The sequence below is a fragment of the Coffea eugenioides genome, chromosome 9, assembly GCF_003713205.1.
Source record: "Coffea eugenioides isolate CCC68of chromosome 9, Ceug_1.0, whole genome shotgun sequence".
In the NCBI taxonomy this organism is placed as follows: domain Eukaryota; kingdom Viridiplantae; phylum Streptophyta; class Magnoliopsida; order Gentianales; family Rubiaceae; genus Coffea; species Coffea eugenioides.
In genome coordinates this window covers 8,862,867-8,886,599 of record NC_040043.1, presented here as the reverse complement: position 1 = coordinate 8,886,599, position 23,733 = coordinate 8,862,867, and the positions used below count along the sequence as shown (strand labels likewise).

General features: G+C 34.0%; 2 protein-coding genes across 2 annotated transcripts; one reads left to right on the top strand and one right to left on the bottom strand.

Moving 5' to 3' along the window:
* Positions 1 to 12,417: 12,417 nt before the first annotated feature.
* On the bottom strand, positions 12,418 to 13,179 carry LOC113782141. Its single transcript, XM_027328051.1, has one exon. It carries the CDS (start codon positions 13,177 to 13,179, stop codon positions 12,418 to 12,420), a length of 762 nt encoding a protein of 253 aa, XP_027183852.1.
* Positions 13,180 to 21,885: 8,706 nt separating this feature from the next.
* Positions 21,886 to 23,420, top strand: LOC113783858 (protein PHLOEM PROTEIN 2-LIKE A5-like). The gene is made up of 3 exons (XM_027330100.1): positions 21,886 to 22,096; positions 22,260 to 22,387; positions 22,739 to 23,420. The coding sequence occupies exons 1-3, from the start codon at positions 22,049 to 22,051 to the stop codon at positions 23,157 to 23,159; spliced, it is 597 nt and encodes a 198-aa protein (XP_027185901.1). The 5' UTR covers positions 21,886 to 22,048; the 3' UTR covers positions 23,160 to 23,420.
* Positions 23,421 to 23,733: the final 313 nt, after the last annotated feature.

Sequence of the window (23,733 nt, the reverse complement as noted above, 5' to 3'; positions counted from 1 at the left end):
GATTGAAGAAGCTTTTCAAAAATCCAATGTGTCCCTAGAAAATACAGGTCGAAATTTGAAGGAAAATACACTTTAACGGATCATGCTTGTGAGGAATCTACAATCCCTTTTGAGTACTATTAAATACACCGTTAGATGATGAAATAAGTGTTTAGACCCTTGAATTGTAATGATTTCAAATATTTAAAATATATAGTACTATCATCATTAAAGGATATAAATGGAATGAATGGTTCTCTAAAGACACCGTAAAATTTTAAATCTACAAAGGAGCACAAAAAGATCATTAGGTCAAGTCTTCATCGTTTAAACTTGAAATTTGAATCCAGCACACAGCACACACACACACAAAAATGTACCTTGTAAGTATAATTACTAGAATAACTTAAAAATACTTAGCCAAGTGGAACAAAGATTGCCGTTTGAGAAATTTTTTTTTGAAAATGAACAATAAGTAGAAAAGAATATCTACATAGCTTTAAGGTAAAAACTAGAAAGAAGTAGCTTATTGAAATTTCTATATCTTATTCTTGCCTGATAAGATCTGTATGTATGTTATATATTCTTTTTTAGATTGAATTACTAGTTACTACTGGAATTTGTAAAAGCGTTATAATTTTGTAGCAAATTTGGAATACAAAATAGCAATAACTTTGAGAGAGACATCAAACTATTCAACTTGGAGCCCATGATAGATGTCTTATAAATGTTACTTTCTTTCTTTCTTTTATTTTTTCTTCGTAATATGTATTACGACCTTTAAATTAAATTTTGTTTCAATTTTAATTTGAGCTACTTTTGCCCTGGTGAAAAGTTCGGCCTCGTTGTTTCGTGGTTTACTCTGGAAGACAACAGTTCTGGCGAGCCAAGTAATGTAATTAGCTTAACAAACCTAGAGGATTATCCGATTGAAGCTCAACTATTATTTGAGGAAATTTACCCTGAGAAATTGATTAACTTTAGCATCAAAACATTCATAATTTCCTAGTATATTATGATAATAACGTATGCAGATTTTCCTTCCATCCAACTCAGAGGTAAGTCGTAAATTTGACTTAGGATGGTTGGATGTTGCTAATGCAACCACTCATCCAAGCAAGTTTCCATCAAACACCCAAGGACTGCCTGAGAATACCTTTTTCTTATGTAGTGAACGTTGGCTGAGCTTGAAAAGGACAAAATTTTCTTATGCACAGGATCTTTATGAAGGCAATTAACCCCTGGGATTTCTCTGCTTTTTTTTTAGCAAAGTTGATGATTAAAAAACTATCCAAAAGGAGGCTTTGACGATTAAAAAACTATTCAAAAGGAGGCTTTGATGATATCAGGGATTAATTGCCTTCATAAAGATCCTGGCCATAAGCATTACCTCATCTTCATTATATCAAAGGTTAAGATTTTGGGGCTGTTGAGGTTTCAATTCCTCAGCCATGAAACTGAACATATTGGTCTAGTCGTGGTAAAGGAGAACTAATTAATAACCAAGCCAGGAAATATTCACAGATGAGAAAATTGATGAAACCAGCTGCATAGAAAGGAAAAAAGAAGAAACCAAAGAAAAGATTAACATATACAACAAAAAAAAAAGAAAAAAAGATTTGATGTATGGTGTTGTTGGGATTATTGAGACATGAATCTAAAATGAGATATTAGAAACTCTGGCTATATGATTGGGGAAGGAGTCGATATGCATAGGCAAGAAGAAGGCCCACTGAGAGCAAGGGCCTCGTAGGAGTTAAAAAAAAAAAAAAAAAGGAGTTTCTGTGCATGCATCCGATTTACCCTGTTCAACATCTATATTATTAGACTTCAAATAAGTTTAATAATGCAGTGATAAATAAAATAATGGTTGAAAGTATTTGAAATGCAGAATGATGTTCACTTGATAGAAGTCAAGGTTTATTTAGACATTTTAATTTAAGATCAGCTTAAATAGTACTAATGTCTTTACAGACCATTGTTTTCTTTATTGAATAATCTTCTCTGCCCTAAACTTGTGAATCCTCAAAACTAATAACAAGCAAAAGAAAGAAAAAATGATTTGCGACTCTGAATCCTTTTGTATATTCTCAATAAACGCGATTCAACTTGGGAAAAGATTTATTTTCTTAAGTTAAATGGTGTCAAAACCTAAAAATTTTTAGGTGTACTAGAATCATGCCAATAGTTACGCTATAATTCTTCTTATAACATGGCATAACCTACTCTAAAGGAAAAGAAAAACATTCAAAGTAGTCATAGACAAATTGATGTTTGCAAATACGAGAGTTAAAAGGACTTTACATCAGGAATTAATTAAAAGAATTTTGTTTTTAGAAAATTTTTGGAATTAAAGCATGTTTTAACAAAATCTCTATGAGGCAGCAAACTTACTATTGGCTCATACGAGGACTTGAATATGAGACAAGATTATGTGCATTGATATAAGAATCTTCGAGCCTAATATGGATTGGTAATCTATAGAAATGATTCGTTTCTTAGTTTGAAAAACCAAAGAGAAAGCCAGAAAGGAAGATTAGTGAGTGCTAATCATACTAGACACCCAAATCATTAACGTTGTTAGTGCTATATTTCTTTCCTGTTTAGTTTATTATTTCCTTTTTTTTCAGTTGGTTAAGCCTTACAAAACGAAAGACCTGATGAATGTTATGACATATGAATGTGTGTGTGCATTTTTTTTTTTTTTTTGGTAAATAATGTTATGAATGTTACCCATCAGTGGTGCAACAATGCGTAACTTCGGCCTCTAATTTACAAAGATCTGTCATTTGGCCAAAAGGGTAACTACTTACTGTTGAAAATATGAATAACAAGAAAATGACAATCCTGGTCTAAGTCATGCGGTATTGACTTCAAAAAAAAAATTATAGCATCAAATAGGTTAAATTATGTTTGAAGAGCTAAACCTTACAGCAAATCCTTTATTTGGTCCCTCATCTCTTACATCCCCAAGTTTGTGGTTAATCTTCAAATCAAATAAGTCCTCATAATGCCTTTGTAAATCAAATAAGTCCTTTTATCAAAAGAGTGTAATTTTTGACCCACTATTGTGATAGAAGCAATTACAGAGCCAGAACTTTAGTTCAAAAGGTGAAGATCCGACATATGATATTAAAAATCACAATAGCAAATGATGCATGATGAATGAACTCAAAACTAAAAATTTAGAAGATCATAAACCATCAATCCTATATTTTTTATGACAAAAGAAAATATTATAAAGCAGAAATAAAAAATTGTATTTGAAATATGGAAAACTTCAACTACTTGAGAACACAACAATGGAGTTAAGAAAATGATCGATGCTAGAAAACACACATAAAAAAGTTTTCTCTTTTTTTTTTGTTTTTTCATTTTCAAACGAACACTCCTTCAACTATTTCCTTGTGTTTGCTTTTTCTATTTTGTGATTGGCTTCATTAATGGTCATTAAAAGAGGTCTCAGGGATTAGTTTTTTTAAAAAAAAGTGTAATTAATATAGAAAAATGTATGTGTTCATATAATAAGTAAATATAATTTAGGTGTGTTAATGAATTATCAGTGGGCACCTGTTAGAAAAATTCTTTTATGTTATATTTATCATTTACAAGGGAATTCAAAAGTTGGTTTGTGAAAAAGACTTGTGTAGAAAGAAATTAAACGTAACAAGAGATAATTTGAAACAAAATGTGTTGAAAGTAAAAGCATATTCATTATGAGGACTATTAAAGTTTTGCGGTGCAACATACGGCACTATCTAGGCTCGATAATAAGCCGAGATCCTTTCGATTTCTGAATGTGTGGACGTCTAAACTGGAGTTATTGGATGTTATTCAAGGATGTTGGGGTGGATCGTTTTTGGGCCCTCCCTTGCAGAGACTGACTGCCAAATTGCAGGAAGTAAAAGGGCAAGTGCAACTGTGGTCTAGGGACGTGTTTGGAGATATTTTTGAGTGGGTGAGGAAGGCAGAGGGAGAGGTGCTAAGGCTGGAGGGTCTTTGATAATGATCCTTCGGAGTCGAATTTAATTGCACTTCAAGAAACGCGGGCGGTTCTAAGGAATTCGCTAATGGTAGAGAAAGGATATTGGAGGCAAAAAGCGAGGACTAAGTGGATTCAGGAGGGAGATAAAAATTCAAAATATTTCCACTCTGTCATTGCGGAACGTAGGGCGAAGGCGGTCATTCATCGGATCAAATGTGCAACTGGGGATTGGATGGTAGATGATGATCGGATTGCAGTGGAGGCAGTTGAGTATTTTAAAACTTTATTCTCGGCAGAGACTTCGTCAGGTTCCTGGGATACGTTGAACGTGCTCCCCCACATGGTTTTTCACACACAGAATGAGGAGTTAGTGAAGGTTCCAGAGATGGAGGAGGTAAGAGAAGTGGTGTTTGGGATGGATGGAGAGAGTGCAGCGGGACCAGACGGCTTCACTGGGGGGTTTTTTACCTTTGCATGGAAGGTGGTGGCGGGGGACGTATGTGAGGCGGTGGTGAGCTTCTTTTGTGAGTAGGAATTGCCCAGGAGTATCACGGCAACATGGGTAGCTCTTATTCCCAATGTTAGTTCCCCTCAAGATTTTAGTCAATTCAGACCGATTAGCCTGTGCAATTTCCTCAGTAAAGTGATCTCCAAAATTTTAGCGATTAGATTGGCCAAGGTGTTGCCTGGCATCATATCACCCCAGCAAAGCGGCTTTGTGAAGGGTAGGTAGATTTTTGATAATGTTCTGTTAGCTCAGGAGCTCATAGCTGATATTGGGAAGGCTGGTAATTAAAGGGGGTAATGTTGTCTTAAAGCTCAACATGGCTAAGGCCTAAGATAGGGTTTCATGGCCGTTCTTGATTCAAGTACTGAGACGGTTTGGATTTTGTGAAGCTTGGATTGATATGGTTTGGAGACTGATCTCGAATGTGTGGTTCTCAATTATTGTCAATGGGTCGCCCCGAGGTTTCTTTAAGTCTAGTCGTGGGATTCGTCAAGGGGATCCGATTTCACCAGGCCTTTTTGTTTTGTGTGCTGAGGTGCTTTCTCGTCATCTGAATTCCTTGAGTGGACGGCAAGGGTTTGTGCCTTTTCGGGTCCCGCAGCTTGCCTGATTGTCACGCACTTAGCTTATACGGACGATATCATTATCTTCTCGAGTGCCATGAGAAGATCGCTTCAGTTGGTTATGAAGGTGTTGGAGGACTATACGTCGATATGGGGACAGAAGGTGAACTATCATAAAAGTGGTTTCCTAACCCATGCTACATTGTCGGATTTGAGGAAGCGGGTTGTGGCACAGGTCATGGAGTTTCGTTCCCAGGCCTTCCCGGTGACATATTTAGGGTGCCCACCATACTCGGGTAGACGAAAAAAGAGCTATTTTGCTGCGATTTGTACTTCAGTGGCAAGTAGGGTCTTATCATGGAAGGAGCGACTGTTGTCGGCAGGTGGGAAGTTGGTGATGATACGGAGTGTGTTGGCGTCCATGCCAATCCACATTTTTGCTGCCTCCAATCCTCCGAGAGGGATATTTGACAAATTGGAGCAAATTTTAGCCAATTTTTTATGGTCTTCTGATTTCAGTCCGCGGTTTCATTGGATTAAATGGATTCAGCTATGTAAGCCTATTGAGGAGGGAGGTGTGGGTGTTCGGTCTTTGCAGAATGTATTTGATGTCTTTTTGTTGAAATTATGGTGGAATTTTAGGCAGCGACGATCATTATGGGCTGAGTTCATGCACTTGAAATATTGCCCAGATATGCATCCGTGTTATTCAGATTTCTCCCCAGGGCAGTCACACACTTGGAAGAGGATGATGAATGCTCAAGTGATAGCGGAAAAGCATATACGATGGTCGCTGGGTAGCGGATTTGCCAGCTTTTGGCATGACAATTGGGTGGGCACAGGGCCACTGTGTAGGCAGATGGAATCCTTTCAGGAGTGCTCGGTTGCAGACTTTGTCGTGGAAAGTAGGTGGATCTGCAGCTATTAAATAGGGTGCTTCCGGCGGGTTGGGTAGAGCAGGTGATGGGGGTGGCTCCCCCTACCATGGCGCAGGCGGATGACATGATTTGGGCCCCCACCAATTCAGGTGTGTTTACTATTTCGTCGGCATCTCAGATAGTGCGCAAAGAAGGTACTGTTTCCCGCCTGTTTGCTTCTTTGTGGCATCGGGCTTTGCCTTAAAAAAATTCCTTCTTTATGTTGAGGTTGTTGTATGGTAGATTGCCGTTGATGGATGTGTTACACAGGTTTGGGGTTTTGGGCCCCTCTAGGTGCTTTTGTTGTAGTCGGAATCCATCCCCTGAAACTATTAACCACGTCTTCTGTACGGGGGAGGTGGCTAAGCAGGTTTGGGGTTGCTTTGAGGGTCTTATTGGCGGATTTAATGTGGCTTTCATGGTTAGACATAAGGTGATGAGTTGGTGGGTTAAAGCTACTCTTAATAATTACCTTGGTTTTGTTCTCCGCACGTTGCCATCCTTAATCTGCTGGAATTTATGGAAGACGTGGAATTTGTGGATATTCGATGGTAAGCTAGACTCGATAATTCATGTTTGTGATCGGATTTTCTTGGAGCTGAGAAAATGGTTCTGCCTTCGGTTTCGGGAGATATCACTGCCTGATAACTCATGGATTGGTTTTTTTCGATATGATAGCTAGGTTGCGGAGCAAGATTATCATACGGGAGGTTTGTTGGGAAGGTCTGCATCAGTCGGTGGTGAAATTGAATGCTGATGGTTGTTCAAGGGGTAACCCGGGGAGGAGTAGCGATGGGGGATTGTTCAGGGATTATGATGGGAGGTTCCTGCTTGGCTTCTCATGTTGGTTTGGGGAGGCTACTAGCCTTCAGGTGGAGATGAAGGCTCTGCTTTTTGGTGTGCGGTTAGGTGTGTCCTGGGGATTTGTTCGGTTGCACTTGAAATCTGATTCACTGGTGTTGGTCCGTATTATTCAGGGGAAGGTTCAGTGCCCATGGCAGTTGCAGAGGGAGTTACTAGATCTGCAACAATATAGACAGTATTTTGAGGCCGTGTCTCATTGCTTCCGGGGGGCAAACAAGCCGACGGACAGATTGTCTAATGTTGGCGTGAAGACTAGGTGTACTGCAATTTATGAGACCTATAATGTGTTGCCTCGATTGGTGAGGGGAGATATTTCTTTAGATGCGTCTGGGTTTCCAAATTTTCGTAGATACCGGCGATAGAGGTTATTTAGAGATAGGGCAGGGTGTGTGATCTTGTACTCTTCGGAAAGGGTTCGTCCCGAACTTTGTACTTTTTTGGTTTGCATTAATAATAGTTTTGATTTAAAAAAAATATTCATTATACGAAACTTGTATAGAGAGAAATTAAAGCGAAAAAAAATGGCTTTCCAAAAGAAACTATTTGAGGACAAAGTACGTAAGTTAGAAGGGGCAAAGTATGTAACATAAGTAAAAAGAGTCCTAATCGTTTTGGGGGAGGGGGGGATAGAGGATGCAGTTTAAGGCAAAAATGTCATGAATCTCATATACCTTTTGAAGAATTGTAGTAAGTTTTGGGGGTAGCTACCTTCACTGGTTCCGTCATTAGATAGAAGCACTAAATTTACTGTCAAAGTTTTGTGCAAGATAAAAAGATATCTATAATATACCAAAGAACTCGAACAAACTGCACCTAAGTAACTATATACACGTTGTAAATAACAAATAACAAAAGTATAAAAAAAATTTAAATCACGTGCAATTGCAACTTACAAATCCATTACTAAGATTGAATGATGAACAAATTGATATTAAAAAAAAATTATTTGACATTGAAAGAACTCCTAAAGATCTAGTCAACGAGATTTTGATCTAACGGTTAAGGTTAAAATTGCAGGATTTAAAGGTTTTAGGTTTCAAATCTCTCCTCGTTCCTTAAATTCCATCCATCCCTTGATAAAAAAAATTCTAAATGTCTAATATTCCATATCCACGGTTCTTTTACTTTGAACTATTGTAATTGCTCTTTGATGGTAATTTCACATAAAAGAAAGAATTTGAGGTTATAACTATATACTAATATCAAGGGACTAAATTAATTTCTTACAAACTTTGAGAGTCCATGGACTTTTTAAAGAGTTTAAAACTAAATAGAACTTCTTTTGAGAAAAAAAGGACTAAGGAGAACATTTTGCAAATATTTAAGGACCTTCAAAGTAATTTACGCCACTTGAATATGTTTAACATACATATATATATATATATATATCAATTAATAAAATAATTCATAAACACCATTATTTATTAGAAATCTCTATACTATATACGGATGAGTTTTAGTCAAACTCATATTTCAAACTTCGACTGTATGGTTTGGGGTATTTTTACAACCGTTACTTCAATTCTTCTTCTTCTTCCTTATCCTACAATTTATTTATTTGCCATAATAAGCTGTTGGGTTTCACTTGTGCGACATGATTTCTACCAGGTTTTTTTTTTGTAATTTAATAAAATTGTTTAATGAGCATTAATCGTTGTAAATTAACTCTTACCCTACTACTATGGTTTCCACCGATGACAAATTTTTCTATCTTCTTTTGCTTAACAATTACAATACTTATCGTCTTATTCTCTTCTATTTCTCTCTTATGCTCAGTAGTTTTATTAAGTTTTTTATTTTCAGTTTTTTACTTTGCTCTTCCCTTAGTACATTATGTTAGTTTTGCTGGGGTAGGAGAAAATTTTTTCAGCATCTAGAGCGTGTTGACTAGGATTGTAGATTTTGTGAATGAACAGCTGGGGAAATACGTCTATTAGTCTGTCCTTGTTCCTTGATATTAAAGGCGTGGTTGTTGTCCCTAATGTCCCTGTTAAAAGCGCTATTCAACAAGTATTATTGTTATTTTTCGCTTGATTTCCAAATCAAAATTTTTGTATGATTTACTTTGGATATTAAATCTATGCTAGAATAATATTTTTTTAAAAAAACTCTAATAGAGAAAGGATAGAATTTAAGTTGTGGGAAAGGGGGATTTGAACCAAGAGTATCTAAATTCTAAAACCTTAACTTTAACTGTTAGACCAAAACCTCCTTGACTCTAAATAGAATAATGGTTAATCTAGATTTTAATATCAATATCATGGCGTGGATAAGGATCTAGAGAAAAGAGGATACTTTTTATTATACATTGTTTTTCTTTGTCTAATAAATTAGTTCTCTAAAAGTATGGAATAATTAAAATTGTGAGTTTATAGAGTTATGGACTGGAATCAGTTTGTTTTTCCTTGTTTAGTTAGTTTAAGGTTCCATAGGTAGTCTTTACACTTGTTTGTTTATTTTGTTTCGTAATTTGGTTGTAAGGTTTGTGGTTAATGATTTTGTATTGCTATTTACTCAACATAAAATTTCAGGTGAGGGAACTATATTGCATCACTGGAAATTTTCATTTGCTGCCTTTCAATTTAATCCTATTGGAGCTATGTTTTTTTTAACTCTTTTCTTGATTTAAATTTTCAGGAGTTTCCTGTAACAATTTAAGCTTGCATACTTTGTCTCGGATAAACTTTTGATGATTCAATCAGTTGTATTTGCTTTTGATAACTTCATCTTTTTAGTATTTTTGACATTGACTACAGGAGTTTTATTTACGGAATCTTAGTTGGTTCAAAATTTTCTAAACTAAAAAATATATGTATGTAGCCAGTAACTAATATATGATTTTTTGGATTATCACTTCCACTGTGGGAAGGTATGTTAAAAGAATAAGCAATTTTGTGTTTTGTATTTTGATTTCTTTTGAAATATGTGTTATGTGATTTGATTGTTTTGTCCTACAGAGCAATTTTGGCAACAAAACTCTTTTTTTTTTTTGACACATAACAAGAAGAAAGTCCTGGAAAAGTCAATGTTAAAACCTATTGAGCCTTTCGACAGGAAGCACTTTTAATAATTCATATATAAACAAAACTTTATAAAAAATAATCCATATATAAACAAAACTTTATCAAAATAAGTAGGATATAGCCAACGTTTTATACTATTGTCAATTAGTACATAAGAAAATTTTCAACAATTTGAAATTGATCACAACTTTTTTCGTAGTTAATTATCTTTGTAAGATCTAAATTTTTCAAGGTAATTCTGAAACAATGATAGTGTTTAAAAGAGCTCCCAAATAATGAAACCTTTGATACGATGCATTCAGTGACTGCATCTTTTAAACAACGCATTTAGTAAACATGTTTTCTAAGAAAAAAGAATGAGTTAATCTTATATACACTGACAGTGTACACACTATCATAATTTGATACATGACATATATGCAAAATTTAGGAAGAGATTTGAATAACAATGCTCCTTTGGAATTGATTTTGAAAAAGTCTTACCTTTTAATTTACTTGAATTTTTCGTACCCCTTATACAATTTATGCAATGTGTCTAACTATTTATGGCAATCCATTACTAACTTTTGATGTAATGCATTCAGTGAGTAAAAATATGTAGACAAATAAAAGAATACATTTTGTTAATGCAGTTTTTATGGAAACAACATGTTCACTAAATGCGTTTTTTACCCTTTCGGAAGAGATTTGAATAACACTACTTCTTTAGAATTGATTTCGAAAAAGTCTCACCTTTTGAAATTTTACTCAGAATTTTTTGTACCCATTATACAATTCACACATTGCATCTAACTATTTCTACATATAACAATCCATTACTACAGCTAGGGGTGTGAAAAAAGAACCGAAAAAGCGAGTAACGGAGAAAATCTAATTGATCCAAACTGTAAAATAGGGTAACTAACTCACAATTTTTAAAACAGTTAGATTACCCAAACCTACATAAAAAAAAATTAGGTTAGAATGTGGGTTTCAATTTTCAAACATCGTGATTACCTAAAACAACCTGCATATGTGTAGGCACGTAGGGTTGGTTAGGGTAATCAGTACCCAAATCTCAACTCATAATTTTTTAGTCATTTACTAATAATATTTGAGTAAGGAAGACCATTATATATTTTATTTTTAAAACTTATAAACTTATCTACCTAAACCTAACTCGCATTTACCTTGTTCACTTCCTATATACATCGCTACTAACTGCATTTCTGGTGCTTCTTTTTTTTTGCTTTGTTCTTTTTCAAAACTTCTTTTCATTTCTCATAGATTCTATCAACTTCATCACTCTAGTAATTATTTTGTTTTCAATTTTTAAAACTTACATGTTTGGTTGTGGAGTAACTCCTCATTAAAAAAATAAATTGATAGCTTTCTAGAAATGGATGAAAAAAATATTCAAAATATTTAGTGCTTTAATATCTAATGTGTATTGATTTTCTATATTGTTGATAATTTTTTAGAGTTATGATTAAATACTCTTATTGATTTGGAAAAATGTTGCACTATTTGATTTGTTAATCTAATTCTTTTTTTTTATTCCTATAAATAGAAGAACAATAGGTTACACTAAATACTTAATTAATCCTATCCCACCGATTAATCGATCACTAATTAACCGGTTGAATTGGGTTAAGGTATAATGCAATTTTGCTGAACTGGTACATGCACTTAGAGTCAACTAAATAGCAAATGGATTGATTGCCTGATCCATGAACACCCCTAACTACGACGTATCCTCTCATCGCTTCCATGTTGGCTTTTTCTTTTAACTATTAATACAAGTACCAGATTGGGTAGTACTATATTTTAGTGTATACCGTTTGGATTAGCTGTTTTTGGGGATATTTTTGAAATATTTTACTATAACAATATAGGTGAAAAACTTTTACTGTAGATGAAATTATTTTTGAGGTTATTTTTTGTGTTTTTGAGATTGGTTTTGGAATTTTTAAAATTATTTTTGTTTGTGTATTACTGTAACATTGTATATAAAATTGGAGTTTTTCAAAAAATGACCAATCCAAACGGAGGTGTACAAGTACTATAATTTAATGAGAGTACTACTTTTTATTTTTGTTGCACTTCTTTTACTATTTATCAATATTAAATCTACAACTTAAATATTCTATTGGATACTAGTAATATATTGTACCTTGAAAATTCTTTATAATAGTTTGTATTGATTTACTCATGAAATTCAACTTTTACAATAGATGATGAAAAAGATGCAATATATTTGGTAAATGAAAATGTTTGTCTTGCAATATAAATGAAAATGTTGATGTCATGACTACAGATTTAATCTTTATCGATCTAATTGTAGAAGATGCAATATACTTGTTAGAAAAAAGTTCAAAAATCTTTCAAACGATGATGAAAAAGAACTGCATAACACCCAAACAAATCAACATTTTAAAGAGGGGGAAGAGAATTAACAATCTTTCTTAATCTTGCGGACAACATTTTGAAGAGGGGAAAGAGAACAGAAGGGAAAATATAATCAAACCCTCATTCTAACACCATGAAAATGGACCAATTCTATAACTTATACCCTATGTTTTTGTCAATGTCACGCTTTCTACGTCGAGTCCGATCTTCGGTTTTTACTTTCTCTGCTATGTGATGAACTTGGAATTGACTCACTTGGTCCATTTACACTACTATCTGACTCATTGAACTGAGAAGACGAACTTGAAATTGTGTAAATTGGTGCATCTACGCTATTATCTGACTCATTGAACTCAGAAGATGAACTTGAAATTGAGATAATTGGTGCATCTTCACTATTATTTGACACATTGAACTGGGAAGTCATCTGTGCCAAGAATTCTATAGCTAGCTTCGCTTCCTTTCGAGCCTGCAAAGCCTCCTCAGCCTTCATCTCAGCCCAACGCCTGTGTAATTCAGCAGCCTCCTTCATCGTCCGCTCAGAAATCACCGATGCAGCTATCAGCTGATTTGCGAAATGCTGATCAATCATTAACATTTTAGTTTTCTCATCTGCACCAAGATTGAAAAAATTGAAATTTGGATCAGCACAAGAACGGCATATGTATGGGACCCCCCGGATGGTTATAGAGATGGAGGTTGAGGTTGCGGCTGCTCCAGAATTAATGCAGGAGAGATGAGTGATTGCCGGGCAGCAATAGCAATTGACTAGATCTGAAGAGGGGTTGGGATTTTCTGGTTCATAGACTTGGAAACAAATTGGACAATAGGCTCCACGATACACGTTGAGTAAACAAGACGTGCAAAGTTGCAAATAGTTGTTATTGTGATAGACATGGTGTAGAAATGGAGGTTTCCCCAAATCACAAAGCATACACTGACCGTTCACCATGTTTTCCTGATCAATTTGCTGAAAAGAAAAAGGAATTGAGTTTTGGTTTATGAATCAACAGAAGCTATATCAATTTTAGGTATTGCTCTTTTATTCAGTCATTGGGATGGTGTAAGAAGGATGGAATTCATGGCTAAATATGGTGCATAAGTAGGAACAAAGCTGTGGATGGTTAAACTTATGATAGACTTGGTTTAGAAATAGAGGTTTTTCCAACTCACAAGGCATCTTCCTTCATCATTTGTGATCAATTTATAGAAAAATGACATAAGTGTGGTGTATTTGATTTTATTTTTCGTTTTTTTTAATGGGGGATGAAATGAAAGACAGTGACAAAGAAATTTATAGCTAAAGATTGAGCATTAATAGGAGCTGCAGAAATATTTAGGATAAATAATTATGAATCCGCATCAGAATTGACACTACTGCCACTATACTAATATATAAGAAAAAAAATAAATATATGGTAATTAACAATTACATTGCCATATATCGAATACGTTACAAAATTAATTACATGAAAAATAAGCCATTTGTGACTAATACATGGTAAGTTGGTAATGTCTAAGATATTAATTATCATGCATTACCAACCTTCATCAAGAAAATTAAGTTTTATTATTTTTTATGATGATATTTCTTACAGTACCAAAAAAAAAAGTAATGTATCCTTGGAGTGGTCTAAGTTCTAAGATCACATAATTGAGACAAAGTTGACGAGTGTAGAGCTGTGTTTTTAAATTTGGACCGGACCGGACCGGTCGGACTAGGAATCGGCCAGGCATCCGGTCCGAGTTATTCTAAAAAATCGGACAATTAAAAAATCGATCAAACTCAGTCAAAAACCGGGTTTGACTAGAAAAAAATCAGAAGAACCGGTTCAGTCAAAGCAATAACTAATTCCGGGCACTAACTAATTCCTCCAGATGGAAACGCATTGAAGCACCATATACGTTTTGAATTACCGTAGTCCGCGCAGCATCATATCACGTCCTAACCCCGTTCCTCCTCCTCTATATATAATCCCCACCGTTAAAGCTTTTTTAAAAAAGGGTCAAACATTTTCAATATTATCTTTTGACCCCTAAATTGTTAAAAATTATTAATATATCCAAATATTTCATACTTTATAAATATTGTCCTAAAATTTAATATTATTTTTCAATTAAGTCCATAATTTTAATTCTAAACTTGTTAATGTTCATTAAATAATATAAATTGTTACTTGATTGTTTTAATTTTTTTTGTATTTTCTTGTTAAATATATTTAAAACATCAAATATATATGAATATAACTTTATTAATATTAACATGCCCTTAGGTATTTTACCTACAATATTTTAATTTTTAAATAATTTTTATTTATGACATCATCTGGTTCAACCCCGATCGAATCCGGTAGAACCCATTGACCCCTAACTCCTGAGCTCGACCGAGTCAATGCCCGGTCCGAGTCTGAAAACATAGGTGTAGAGAACAGTTGGTTGTTCAATTCTGGTGGGCAGTGTACATATATCTTCTTAAACAGAATCAATCAATGCGAATTAAGAGAATAGTTAATGTTGTTAACAAATTTCCTCCTAGGCATCGAATAGTTAATGCCGTCAATAAATTTCCTCCCAGGCATTGCTTATCCATTTGGTTATTTCTAAAAAAGAGGATGAAAGAAAAGAAAAAGATTTTGAAATATACTTTATTTCTGTGTTTAAGAATGGGTTGGCAGCTAAAATGTACTCTATTAAAGACATATAAAAGCACACATATGCATTAATATTAGCATCTGCAATATCTGAATATTATTCACGATTGATAATACATAATATAAGCAAGTTGATTAGTCTCTGATTAAGAAGTAGGAAAAAGTACTTAACGTTCTAATATGTGCAATCTACGGCATTCTTGCGGAATTAGTGAGAAAACAAGTAGTACATGGGTTATTAACTATGATTATAGGAACAGCATATATAGGTAATTAAAAGAAATCTGTTATAATTATAGATGAAAACTATAGATTCGAACATTTAAAGATAGATTTAAGTTTTGGATATGCTACTACAGAAAAAATTAAAAATAAAAGAAATTGAAAAGTTTCTTATTATGCGAAGATTAGAAGATTATCCGTTGTAGATACTTAGAGTTGATGATAATTAATATGTGATAATGACAACAACAGTAAGTAAATATGTGATAATTAATTATAGCCGCTTATGTTTTATATTGCAAATTGTACACTTGTTAGCCGTTCTGAGTAAAAGATTGTGAGTCGGTGATGTCTATCCAAAGCATCACCAACCTTTATTAAGGGAAAAAATAAAAAGAAACAACAGGAAAAAATAAAAAGTTTTTCCAACTTGGCAATTGCAAAGTAGCCCTATGAACTTTCTTCGGTTTACAAGAGCCCCTTAAACTAAATTTTCAGCACCATGCATCCTCGAACAATCAATTTGACGGGATGTACTTGAACCAACTCATGGATGCTAGGAGTTAACGAGTAAAAAGTCATTAAGATATCTAAATTTACTAAAGAGGTGAAGAGAAAGAAAAAAAAGGGCATTTGGGCTACTTAATTGAATCTAGGGATTAATAACTTTTACTCGTCAAATTCCTTGCATGGAAAACTCAATTTAAGTACAACACAAAAAATATATAGTACAATATATACAGTGCTGTAACATAAAATTTAAAAGTATTTTGGGGCGTAAATGAGTCTAAAGGAGCATAAATTTGAACAATTTACCTGACACGAGTTCGATTGTATACTTAATTTGATCCTCAGAATCGACTTGATAGTATTTAGGGAGCTCGACTACGTGACGGTAAAATTTTTAGTAATTCTAGTTTACAAATTTGAAAGCAGTTCAGTTCATTAACAGCACTATTTGCAACTTAAAGACAGTTTATAGGGTTTTACACCTAATTTTTATGTGGTAAATATATTCCTGACTGGATATAAAAGTTACGTACGTGCTTCCAATTTTTCATGGTAGTGTATGTATATTTATGAAGGAATTGTTTAATCACCCATTAGACCAAAATTTGATTCTTTCAGAAAGCAAACCTGTTTTGAGAGAGAATTCACTTGACCAGAGACTTGATTCCGTTAACTAACTTCAGTGGCAAATTCTTTCCAGTCAGGATTGCTTGGCAAAGAAAAGCATATGTGCAAAATGAACGTTCAAGCTATTCTAAAACATTTGTTCTTTGTGACACGCCATCTACTTTTTCATACTTGACAATAAATGTGATTCTCTCCCAAAGCATAACTAGTAACTATTTTTATGATGTAAACATATTTGAAACAATGAGGTTCACCCCTCAATCTGGTACTAATTATATATATTTGGCGTCATTTTTTTCTTTACTAATTTCAGGGATGCAATTAGATTTGCACTCTCTTTATACCTGTTGATTATATCTATTTGAGTTTCTGCACCTTGTGTAAAAGTGGAACCTCTATGCTTGATTGTTTCTGAGAGCCGGAGTTTCATTTTCCCACTTGCAAACTTCGATTCAAAATGAATCTATTTTGGTCAACCATCCTACTGGCAATGTTGCTTATAATCTCTTCAGGTACATCTCTTTTTAACAATCTGCATTTTGATTTGAACTTTCAATATGGCACTTAGACTGAACATTGCTATATATTACTCAAAAGCGCTAGCAAGGAATTACTGAAAATTAGTTTTCATTTGATCGTTTCTTTCTCTGCATTTTTCAGAATAGCAGTTCAGTCTTGTATCTTGGGATTAGTCGCATATGCTTCTTTTGTGCTGTAATAGTGCCTTCAAAGTTATATCAGATATTAGAAATCGAGCATCACATATGTGGATAGTAATCTGTTGGTTTGACAAGGGTCAGGGAATGGCTGGTAGAGTTTTCTATGTAGATGCATAATTCGAATTTTAGATGTAATAGTTGAGGATGGACGGGTATAGGGGGACAAAAAAAAATAAGAATTTTATCCTTAAAAACCAACCATATAAGAGGATTCGGGATATGAATGATTGTCAGTGACAACCATCTAGAGCGATGTAATATTTTCTAAACACTTCGTGTGAATTACTTGTAAAACTTTATAATAGACACGCAATTATTATGAAGAAGGTTCACATGAACTGTAATAAAATATCACACTCTTATTGTAAACGTGTACAAACAATTAAGAAGTAGTTACAATTTGTTTAAAAAATATTACACTGTTTTGGATGATTGTCACTGATAACCGTCCATGCCCTGCATCCGTACAAAGAATTATCAAAATTAATGATAGACTAAAGAGTTATCTCCCTTAATCGCATAAAATAACTATGTCCTAGTTTCAATTACCAAATAATCTGTCAAATAAACAAGATCTTAGCTTTGGGAACCTCGATTTCTTACTTCTTAAAGTAAAAAGTTGGAATTATATTGGAATTTTGAAATTTTCATACTTGTAATTCTAATTGAGTTGAATTTACCATTTGAATATCACACTTGGCTTAAGCTGATTAAACCAATTCGTCTCTACTTTGTAGACATTTTGTTGATATAGTTATATATTGTTGTCGTCTGTGAAAAAATAAAAAAAATTGAAAAATACCATACAAAATATTATGCGGCATTGATCATATAATTCCCTGCATCATCTATTGCTTGTTTGTGGTTTAAGAATGCATTAGAACTCAATGTTGCAATTACATTTTACGGTACTTCTTTGCTCAAATTTAGTGAAAATTATTGTCGGGTATTTTACATACGTACAAGTTAAAAAAAAAAACCGAATTACATCCATTCACTGCAAGTATACAGGTCAACTAATAGTTTAGGGTATATATCGGGTCGACCCCACTGGGAAGAGTGAACAATTACCGGTATTACTAAAGCTTCTCTATTATTTAGACTATCAATGAATTATAACAAATTTAACCTACTGAAATTATACAAAATAACAAATAAAAGCTCCTTAGGTTGTGGTATCCCTAACTACTCATGCAAGTGCTATATTTGGATCATTAAGTACTATATCTAGGCTAGTTATGGTGTAATTTCCTTATACATTTGAATCCTACTTTCGTAGTGAATCATTTATACTCATAACTAATCCATACCTATTCTCATGGTTATGAAATTAGCTACAAGTTCATTTCTTCAGTGAAATAACATGAAATGAATCACTAAAAACCACAGAGGTGCATCTCTACTTTCGTGAGTGTACTCCCTATATTTAACACTTCTTGAACTAGTGTTAAATCTCAATTTTCATTGCAGAAACAACACCTTAGATAATCACAATCAATGGTACCAAATTAATCATGATTTAAAGAGTCAAAGTGCTAAATAACTTGCTCAAATCATAGCAATCAAATAACCAAATAATAAACACTAACAATTATAGAAAGTTCAACCAAACCCAAGGTATAAACTTTAAAGACACATATTAAACATAAAATCCAGAACTTGTTTATTAGCTAAACTTGGAATCAAATACAAAAGATTAAGAGTTGGAGAAGAGATAATCCTTGTCACATGAGATTCAACTTCTCCTTCTTCATCTCCATCTTCATCCTAATCTATCTAATAAACAAGAATGGATGAACTAACTAGCTAAACTATCCTACGCTAAGGAAATGGAAGAACTACATTTTTGCACTCTTCAAGCTTCCTCCCGTATGATAATTTTTAGACCTCCCAAATGTCTCTGCATATAAACTACTCTAAAGCTCATTTTCCACTGGTCAAACTTTCCACACTTGATTCCCAAATCTGAAATTGTTAAGATAGTCAATAACAAATGTTTTTGACTTGAAAATAAGCCACCTTTCTTGCCATTTTGTCTTCTAAAGCATGTGCACCAAATTCCCTTGCAACTTATAGCTGGAAAGTACTCTGAACACAAGAGAAATGGCTGACCAAATTGCAGAATTTCGGCTTCAAAACGCGCCTACACAAAACGCGGCTTTCAGTCGCGTTTTATCAACTCGCGTTTTCAATTCTGTGTTTTTGGCTTCATTTCAACTGCAATTTTCTCTATGATTAAGGCCGAAATAGCTTTTGTGTAAAACAAAAAAGTTTTAGCCCTTTGAATTAGATTTCCAATGCTTCAAAAATTATCCAAATCGGAGCTTTGTAGACTGAGATATGATTGAAATACTAACACCTGGTCAAACCCCTGTTTTCAACTTTGGACAGCAGTGTTGAATTTTGGTATTTCGACTTTTTGACTGAGTAATCGGCTGAATTGGATTCTGATGTCTTCATACCGAATTTAGATCTATCTCTTAGCTTCAAAATGGTATAAAGATCAAATCAATCCAATATGTGTAGCTCCAGATATAGTCAAAATACGAAAATGTGTCAGAGTTGTCAAAGCTGACTTTTCTTGATTCAAATTGCATTTCTCCTTTTACACTTCATATTTTATTTTCACCACTTTAATCTATCTTCAATCATCCAAATATCTTTTCAATGCACTTCATTTGATGATTGAATCATTAAACCTACAAAATATGAAGTTTTTACCATAAAAATCAATAGAAATGCAATGTTCGCCACTTTAACATAAAATGTAGATTTTTACCAAAACCTTAGTTATTTTAGTTATAAAACTAAATAATCAAACCAAAATTAACTAATAAAATACATTAAAAATACGTAAAATATATTCTTATCAATTATTTTTAAACGCTACTGTGTTGAATCAAATGGAGAAGTTTAGCCAGCGTAAATCAATATTTTTCATGAATAAAGTCAACCAATTTAATTAAACTGGATCCTAATCCATATTATCTACCTCTAATAATATCACTTTATAAGCTTTATCCTCTTTTTTTTTTTCTTTGGGGAAGAATTAAGCATCTTATACTATGTATGAAGTTACAACTAGAGAGATAAACTGCAAAAACACATCTACTGAACTTCATATATTCAACTTCAATTGCAGGCTTAGGAGTTGAAGCTGTTAGTTGCATAACAATTCCAGAGCATATCTGTCATGAGAAGATTTACACCAACAAATGTCAGCCAAAAAAATGCACACAAAAATGTTCAACAAAACCAAGTGGTAAGGGCACATGCAGAGGCAACATTTGTGAATGCAAATATTATTGCAAGCAACCTCCAAAGTGATCCAAATTTTCGCAGAGGCATATCTCCAGGATATATATTGTTGTTATTCATGAGCCAAGATTGTTTTGTACATAGTTAAGTTTATGCATCTTGCTTCTGTTTGTTGATTTACACATTTGATTACATGACTTAGCTGAAATGATATGTTGTAGACAATGACATTTTTTCATTTTTTGCCCAAATAGGAGGAAGTTAAGAATATTAAGAACCCTCTCCATTGAGATGTTAAGAATATCAAAATGGACATATATTGCACTTTTTTTGTCCAATGTAAGTCCACTTCTAACGTAGAAAAAGGTGAAAAAGTATCCTCTTAAATACATATGTCAAGGCTGCATTCCAAATTTCTAACAAGTGGTTCCATTTCTATACATTCTGAGCGTAGCCAAAAATGAAAGAAAGAAAAAATGCTCTTGGACGGTACAATATTTAATATGGTTGAAATTAGAGGTTTATAGCACCCAGAAATTGAAGATTACACAAATGATGGAGGAGTAAATGCAAGAAGTTGCATTAGCCCATTTTATTTTCTTTTCTTTTTCTGTCAGCAAATTAGTTGAGATTGAAATTACTAAACTTCCTGATCCTCTCGTCCAAATAGGATTTAAGTTCGTGATTTTTGCATATTTTGCAAAAAATCATCTTATATTAAACTTGGGATAGAGATATCCAATCACATGACTAAATGAGACTGCAATAGAGCTAAAATTTCAAGCTCAGAAGCATAAGGAATAGGCTTAGAGAAGTTGATTCGATCATTCTCAGTAATGTCTCAATAACTACCTAATAATAGAATTTTCTAACCCATCAAACGATTCATCTATTCATGTTCAACATTGTATCAAATCCAGTAAACTTTTACAACAATATGCTAGACTAAATTTTCTTAATTACTTGGATTTAATTACGTATCTAATCATCCCTACCTAATAATAGAATCTTCTAACCCATTAAACGATTTATCTAATCATGTTCAACATTGTATCGAATCCAGTAAACTTTGACAACAATATGCTAGACTAACTTTTCTTAATTAATTGCATTTAATTAAGTGTACGCACAGAATAATAGAACGTGAACAGAGAAAAGCGAAAGCGAAAGTGAAAGCAAAAACAACATCAAATGGACCCCGCAAAGGCTAATTCTCAAATAAGGTTGGACATATCATTACTGCCATGAGATGGTGTAAGATGGCATGTTGTAAATCTTGATTTACAGATAGATCATCTCACAAGCATATAGGATCATCATATGTAAATTGCATATATTTTAGTGGACAGTTTATCATAGACTTAGTGGACAACACAGTCTATCATATATTTTAGTGTACATCAGAATTTATAAATGTGTGTGCACAGTAATCCTTTGTGTCTTGATGGTACGTGAGATGATTCTTCATCAAAATTTGGGAGGCACATGGCAAATTCCAATGTTTTTATGACTGCAATATCACATCTAAATTCTGTATTCTAAAAATGGTAGGTCTCCTGAAGAATGAAGTGTATGAAAGAGATTGGCGATTTTGATGACTTCCTTTCTTTCGGTCTTTTTTTAATTATATCAGATGTCCCCTGATGGGACTTTTCTTTCTGTCTGGTAATGACTTTTCTAACAAGACCACTGTCTTTTCACCACTTCAAGTAAACTCCATCATTAAGGGAGAAGTTCGCTAATTCTGGTGTTCTAAGGAAGTTCTCCTCCCTCTACAATCGGGTACATAACTATTTTTGGTTACAACTTTTGGTGATTCAATCAGCAGCAGAAGATGGAGATTGGGCAAAGAAACGACTATATCAGTCCTCACTGGAAAAGGGTAAGTGAAACTGCAAAGTTCAGTGTCTAATTTCCCTGTGTTTAGTTCCTTTTCAAACGTAAAAAAGCATTTTCTATGTCCAGACAAATCCAGCAATTGATCAACGACTTAAGAAACAGTCAAAAGAAGACCCTTTCTGACTTGTATACTTCTGTACTGATAGGATCCGTCTTTCATAGAAGGGCCAGATTCTGCAGGATCATTTAGTATTCCGGTCCGAGCTTTGAACATCGCATGGGGAAGAGACCATCGTTACTGGCGATGGATTACGCTTGGCGAAGACGAAAATAGGTAAAATGTTAAGTCCTGACAATTTCTTAATTGATGCTTAGCCATTTCTGTGTACAGGAGACTATTCTGCTAGACTAGTCCTACTTTTTTTTATTATCATTAAAAAAGAATCAATAATAATTCTTCATTTACCTTATGATGATTCAAACCTGTAACCTCTTGGTAACCTCTTGGTTACAGACGAAACATTTTAACAACTAGGTCAAACTAGTCCTACTTAAGCTAGTTTGATGGCCCAAATCTGTAGAGTATACCTCATGCATGTAATCTTTTTTGACTTGTATATTACTGCCTTTACCTGGTATACCTAACCATATGACTAAAATGGAATTAATCTCATCTTGCTTACAGGTCAGTTGGCTTTGAGGAAGCTGTATTACTCGATCAAGTGAACTGGTTTGAAGTGACTGGAATGTTGGACATTCCATGCTTGAACTTGGCCGTGCACACCACCTATAGACTATACTATGTAGTAAAGTTCTTGCCTGGTGCATTTGGGTGGCATACGGCCGATGTCAAATTCATGGTGAAGTTCAAAAATACTCAGGAGATCATGTCTACTGAGCTCATCATACTGGAGACCTACAAGAAGCAACCTGATCAGTGGCATGAGATACCTGGTGGTAAACCCTTTGTTGTTAACAATGAAGTTCTAATCACTACCGTTGAGTTTGGAATGTTTGAAGTGGAAACTGATTGGTGGAAGGGTGGCATGGTACTTGGAGGGGTCAAAGTTAAACCAGACAACCCTCCTGCCACAGAGCTGCAATAAATAAGAGTCTTTACTATTGTTCTTATCATCATTTTTTCCTTTTTTGGAGAGAAGGAAATGGATAAGATTTGAGGAATATTGAGCTATGTTGCAGTCGTTCCTTCTCTTCCAAGGCCTTGGAATGTGTTTATTTGTTTATTCTCGGGTCAAGCCGGACACCATCTCAATATTTGTGTATGCGCATGCTTGAAAAAATCATGTGCTGTTGTTATGGTTTCCAGACATCCTACCTTGCTGCTTCCAGGACATCTAACCAATTCTTTATCCAGTTTGCTTTATGGCAACATTTGAGTTTTTCCCTTTTCTTTTTTTTTTTTCCCATGGGAAGCAACATTTCTAGGATTAAAGATCAATTTCATTTCCATTGTAACGAGTACATGCCTTCTCTTTTATACTTCTTTTTTCTGGGATGCTGATCATTTTCTTTGTTTTATTTAAGTCGTTTGGCCTTTTGCTTTTTTTTGGCGAATTTCCCTCTTAAAGATAGCAAAACAGCATAGGCAGCAGGCGCTCATCCTCTACCTACTAATGGAAGAAGAATACTACTACCTTTTCTAAACTTTTCTATGGCTGA